The sequence below is a fragment of the Dipteris shenzhenensis genome, chromosome 28 (assembly GCF_047967505.1).
Source record: "Dipteris shenzhenensis isolate YYH24624 ecotype China chromosome 28, Dip_SZ_1.0, whole genome shotgun sequence".
NCBI classification, from domain to species: Eukaryota; Viridiplantae; Streptophyta; class Polypodiopsida; order Gleicheniales; family Dipteridaceae; genus Dipteris; species Dipteris shenzhenensis.
Genome location: NC_141623.1, coordinates 41268323 through 41274557, shown reverse-complemented (window position 1 = coordinate 41274557; position 6235 = coordinate 41268323). Strand labels below are relative to the sequence as shown.

General features: G+C 45.4%; 1 protein-coding gene across 1 annotated transcript; it reads left to right on the top strand.

Moving 5' to 3' along the window:
• Nucleotides 1-3444: 3444 nt before the first annotated feature.
• LOC147883575 (DELLA protein GAIP-B-like) lies at nt 3445-5736 on the top strand. The gene is made up of 2 exons (XM_087399520.1): nt 3445-4977; nt 5091-5736. Exons 1-2 carry the CDS (start codon nt 3929-3931, stop codon nt 5734-5736), a joined length of 1695 nt encoding a protein of 564 aa, XP_087255646.1. The 5' UTR covers nt 3445-3928.
• Nucleotides 5737-6235: the final 499 nt, after the last annotated feature.

Below are 6235 nucleotides of genomic sequence, written 5' to 3'. Positions count from 1 at the left end.
TCGCTTAAGAGGCAGGCACTAGCCGAGATTGCCAGGAGAGAGGGAGGTCAACCATTAAGGGGCCAACCCCACACCGCTCACAAGCGTGAGTGGAAGAAAGCAATGAAGGCAGCAAAGGCGGACCCTAGTCTGCACCACGTGGAGGCATGAAGGTTCCAAATGGAGCAATATGGAAACGTGCATTTTGGAGCAGGGGGTTTTGGAGTTGTAATGTTTTATTCGGAATTGTAATCGTCGGCTATAGATGTGCTTGGAATCGTGCTAATTAAAATGCGGTTGGCTGTAAGAATTGAATTGCACAATGTGGAGATGGGATTCTTGTAACCACATAGCATACACAACATACACAGCATTCTGTTCAACTACACAAAATTCTGCTTTTATTAAAAAAAATATTATGTAGAGCGTCTATAAGCGCGTCTATATATGCATCTTTCTATTTTTTAAAAAATTTCTACAGAGCGTTTAAAAGCGCGTCTATAGGCGCGTCTGCCTATTATATAGATGCGCCTATAGATGCGGGTTTGTAGACGCATAAATAGATGCGCTGGTAAGTTTTTTTTTAGTTAAAGAAACATGTCTGTGTGTGCGTCTGTGGGTGCTTTGTGTTGTTGTGATTTCTTCCCAACTAATGTTGAACATGCACATTTCAAAGTGTGAGTTGTGAACCAATTCTAGAGAGAAATTCAATTGAGTGCACTCAATTAAACATAATTGCAATTCCTCAAAAGTCCCACTTATCAAGGACTCGTGTTGGTTTTATAATTGAAAATGAACCTTCCAAATATGATTACAACTAAACAATACAAACAATGTTTTTAAGCACCACCTTTGTTTGAGAAAGGTCAATAACATGTTAGTCAAAACCTCAACATTTTATCATTTTATTGCTATTGATGTAAACCATGTATATGTGTGAAGTTTGGATAGATGGCCAAATCTAGGGGCACAATCAATTGAAAATACTAAACACGACATGATTGTAACCCCTAAAAAATTCCCAAATTATCTAGATTTTCCAAATTCTCTAATATAGTGTTAGTAAGAAAGTAGGAAAAGGGCACAAGGAAATTGGACAAAGAGAGGGGAATTTTAGAAAGGGAGAGAGAGAGAGAGAGGGAGAGAGAGAGAGAGAGAGAGAGAGAGAGAGAGAGAGAGAGAGATTATTTCTATGTGGCCTTGTAAAACAAGCTCCCTTTTAGCAAGTGTAAGGGCCTTTCACAACTTACGTAGGATTTTTACACATCGATCTACCATATTATTGAGTGAAAATGGCTCCTTTGGTATAGAAAGTGTGAAAAAAGACACTCCATGGTAGAGTTAAAGGACAAAAGCATATGTGCCCTTGCCATAATGTTGGCTGCATCAAGCATGAGATGGATGTTGTGTTGCATCACAAAATGAGGTAGATGTTGGTATTAAGGACATGGGAAGAGGCAAAGAAAAGTGTAGAGTGTATGATCTTCTAATTAAAAAAAAGTTTAAAGAAAAGCACTCAATAAGTTGGGTCCCCTATGATGATATACAAGTTCAAAGTAGATTAAAAACCAAGTTTAAAAAAATACTCACCTATTAAGTCAACTATAAAATGGTTTATTTTGTAAAAATAATGAGTTTTTTTGCCTTTGTTACCCCCATATGCACACATTGCTAAACAATTTGGTTTTATTTTTAAATGGTGTATTGTAGAACCAAGAAGGTATATGTACGCACAACCTCTCTTAGATAGTACTCAACTTTTGATGTCTCCTAGGATCTAAATTACCCTACCAAAGTGTTTGCTTTAGTTCATTTGCTACTCCCATATCTATTTCAAAGGATTTTTTTTTTTGTAAATTATGATGAAATACACAAGTTGAGAAGTGTTGAATTGTGTGTTTGATGTAAAGGATGAGACTAAGGGAGAAGGTGATGTTTTACACAAGGGCAAATGAGGTAGAGTTGGATCTTCTTTAGTCCACATTTTTTAGTGGGGGTATGATTTTGTACCCTCCTTTGAAGGACCTTTTACATTTCGCCTTATAGGTTCACGCCATATGATTTTATATCACGGTGTTAACTCATGCTCACTCGTTCGCGTTTCCTATTGGAAGTTTCTATATGTTAAGGTGGAGAGGAGCATGCCGAGCATGACTATGAAATAGCGCTATCATAGAAGCGTGTCTACTTTTCAAACTCCACTACTTATTGAAGGGCGCTTTCAAGCTCCGTTCAAGCTAACGGCGCCGCATTAGGCGATATAGCTTTTATCTAGGTCATGAGACGACCACTTGATGTAAGATTTTCATTTTCAAATCTGACAGGTCCCGTAGTGATGTGTTGGGGGGCTTTGAAATGTTACCTGTGTGGGACTGTGGGTGGTGCATCGTTCCTGCAATGTCAGCTTCGTTGAATTTGCAATTGCAAGGTCGGGAGAAAAAGTGGACAATGCGGCAGGAGCGTTGGCCGCCCATGACGGATTCCTTGCTGTGCATGCAATCGTGGCCTCTGTTGAGCGGGTGTTCGCGATGCTTTTCAGGGTGAGGTACCGAAGCTTCCAAGGACCGCAATGAGCATGTCGATCTCCAAGGGAAATTCGCCTTTGCAAACCTTCGTACTCGTGTACTTATGAGACCCGCACAAGTTTGCTCAGGCGTCAAAGCTGCATCTGGGCGGTGATTAGTCTGGGCAGTATTTGACATGTGTCGTAAAATTCCTGAAAGGCACAGAAAGGTTGTTTGTTGTGGAGGTAAACTGTTCGATTTCCAGCTCTCCAAAATAAAGGCAAGTGGTTTGATGCGAAGTCCGAACAATCGTCCATGCGTTGGCAGCCGATTCTTACATTATTTCAAGAACGCGCCAGGATCTCAGAATTCGAAAGCTCGAGTCTGGGAAAATTCCAGGGATTCACTAGAGTCGTGAAATATACCTTCGAGAAATTTGAGGCAGGACAGATTCATTGCCTGGACGACTTGCCGGTGCCGGTCTGCTTTTCCAAGTTGCATAAAGCATAGTATCTGCTCAGCTCTCGTCACATACGCACCAAACTACGACTACCGAGCCCTTGAATATTCGATCCCAAGAATTTTCGTATCGATATTGAAAGGATTTGCGTAGAATTTCTGGATGTCTTGCAACTTTCAGACTCTGTTCCTGGCAGACCCCATTTTGGACTTTGAAAACCTCTATACTTGTACCTCGAGCCTACCAACCCCCCGCCCTACACATGGACCATCGTGATAGGCACGTCTGAGAGCAACTAAGCCTGGCGATTTTCCCCTTCAACCCTCTATCATCCCTCTATCTCAACCCTCTATCCGATTAGCATCCACATCCTTAAATCGATTAAATTTACTCTTCTGCCTCTGTGTGTCATAGTGCTTAACATATATGCAGCTTTGGTCGTGATGTTGTAAGTTGAGACATTTTCCCAAGTGTCCAATGCACTCTCGTAGGCGAAAACAATCGGACCACCTTTTGGACTTTTAAACCTCAACGATCTACTGTCTACTTTCACCTCGACCTACTCCCCGCCCTATTCATAGGCAAACGTGATCGACAAGCCTGAGAGCAACTGAGAAACCAAAGGCACCTTAAGGGGTGATTTTCCTCTGCAACCGCTATCATCGTTCTAACCGAAAGTATCCGCTTCCTTAAGTCGATTTTAGCTTAGCCCTCTGAATGGAGCGCCTCCTGAAAGAAATTCGTATACCTCAATGCTCAATAATATATGCAATCGCTGTTTAATTTTTTTTCACAACTGATTGCCGCTGCGCAGCTTGTTGCATTTTTTGCGCAACAAACAATAGAGGTTTACAAGACACGGTTTCCCCCTGAAACTCTTTGCAACTGAAACGCCACGACTAATGTCTTGCTGATAGGAATCATTAATGACGCCTCTTTAGAGCTGATGTGATCATCCTCTGGCAATCCCCTAACTTGCTTATACATGGAGTCACTTCTAAATTGTAATCTCGATGACGCGAACGTTGGATGGCGAGATCAGACTAGCAGCTTCATCGATGAGTTTCTCGCAAGTTCAGACTTTGGATCTGGCGACGACATCGAGATTCAGGAGCTATCGTCGGGAAGCCTCATGAACATGCAGGAGCCACTTGAATTGTCAAGCTGTGGTGAGTCAGACGAAGATGATCAGAGATCCTCTGGACGAGTACTTAGGTCTGGTAAATCTGCAAATGGTTCCGATGCTTTTTCAGGTGGTGGAGGAAATTATTACGATGAAATAACCATTGTGCACCTGCTCGTGGCGGGAGCGGAGGCAGTCGAAGCCCGCAATTTGGATGTCGCGTATGTGATCTTGGCAAGGTTAAACGAAGTGGTTTCTCACACAGGCACTATCATGGAGAGAGTAGCCGCAGATTTCAGCGACGCGCTGTCGTCATGGTTGGATGGCCGTCATCTACTGAGGAGGACGGAGAACAACGAGATGCTGCGAGACTATACCTTCGCTGGCTTGCAGATATTGCACGAGATGACTCCATTCACAAGATTTGCGCATTTCACTGCAAATCAATCGATCATGGAGGCTATCGAGGGAGCTGAGAGGGTTCACATTGTGGACTACGAGATCATGGAGGGCATTCAATGGGCATCCTTGCTCCAATCCTTCGTTTCACGCGCGGGAGGGCCACCACAACTTCGGATCACCGCATTATACAGGCCGAATCCGAAATCCGGCCAGCTCCCGACGATCCAGCAAACCGGAAGGCGCCTGGTGGAGTTCGCGGCATCGCTGGGCCTCCAGCTCACCTTCTGCCAGGTGAGAGTCGACCGCGAGTACGACTTCCGATCGTCTAGTCTGAAGATACTGGAGGGCGAGGTGCTGGTGGTGAACTGCATGGTGCATTTGCCGCACTTACCACACAGGAGCACGACGTCGGTGTCGTCGTTCATGCAGGCGATGAGGGGAGTACGACCAAGGGTGGTGACAGTGGCGGAGGACGAGCTGGGGTGCGGGTCGGGGGGGTTCAGCGAGAGGTTTGTGGAGGCATTGAATTACTACGGGGCGATATTCGATGCGGTGGGAGCGGGGGGGTGCGGGGGGGAGGGGATGAGGATGGTGGACGAGGTGTATGTGGCACCAAGGATAGGGAAGGCAGTGGAGAGTGCATCAGTGAAGGTGGAGAGGAGGAGATGGAGCGAGGTGGTGAAAGCGGAGGGGTACGAGGCGGAGGAGATGTCGAAAGCAGCGAAAGAGCAAGCGAGCCTGTTGATCGGGCTGAGCGACGGCGGCTATTCAATAGAAGACAGGGCGGAGCGGGGGTTGGCGCTTTGTTGGCATGGGCGGCCGTTAATCTCCGCCTCTCTTTGGCGGAGCTCCCCCACTTCCATGCACAATACTGTGGCGCGTTAAAGGGTGGCGATCCCAGCGGCGCCGCTTCTCACCTAGCGGAGGCGGCGATTCTGTGTTTGGCGGCGCTTCCCAACGTGGCCTTTATTTTGGCGGAGGTGGCGGTTCTCTTTATTATTTTGGGCGGAGCTTCTCAACCTCTTCACACTTCGTTGTGCCAGTGCTGGCTTCTACCCCCTCCATTTTGGCACATCTTCGCTCTTCCTGACGGCCTTTCCCTTCTGTCTTGTCTTACTAGTGCTGGTCTGTGGAGCTGCTTCCTTCTCTCCTTACGGAATCTCTTCTCTTCTAGTCATCATACACTTGGAAAGTTAGCAACCCTCCAATTATTTGCCAGCCTCAACCAACTTGCTGATCTCCATCTTCGCCCCTTCCTCCTCTCCTAGCTCAACTCTTCACCACCCTCCTTTCTATTTACCAATCGCCTCCAATCTTTCCCACATCCTAGCCCAAGAGTCTTCCTCACTACCTCCTTTCCCATATCCCCCCATGACCTCTCTCCTTTGCACCATATTTGACTAACCCCCACATCAATTGCCGCCTACTTTCAACCAGTCGTCCAACCGTATAAGTCATCCAACTCTTGAAACTCATCCTATACACCGCTTTTAAGAACCCTCACAATCATCCATCCAATCAATTAGCTTTTCCCAAGCTTAAAACTCAAATCATGCACTACTTCCTCTCCCACCCAATTACAATCTTTGAGTGTCCTTCTCTCCCAAAAGGTCATTTTGGGGTCTACATGTTTCAATCCAAGGAAAGTATTTGGGTCTACATGTTTCAACCCAAGCAATGTGTCCTCTCCAAAGAGCCAATTCAGTGTAATCCTAAAGTTCAATCAATGTTTTATTCAAAGACATACCTCCTTTTCCATAGTTTATA

What these genes read in the sequence shown, in the direction of transcription:
- LOC147883575 (XM_087399520.1), top strand. Translation starts at nt 3,929, where the DNA reads ATGGAGTCACTTCTAAATTGTAATCTCGATGACGCGAACGTTGGATGG. An exon ending in TCGGGGGGGTTCAGCGAGAG is followed by an intron (nt 4,978 to 5,090) that starts GTTTGTGGAGGC and finishes CACCAAGGATAG; the next exon opens with GGAAGGCAGTGGAGAGTGCA.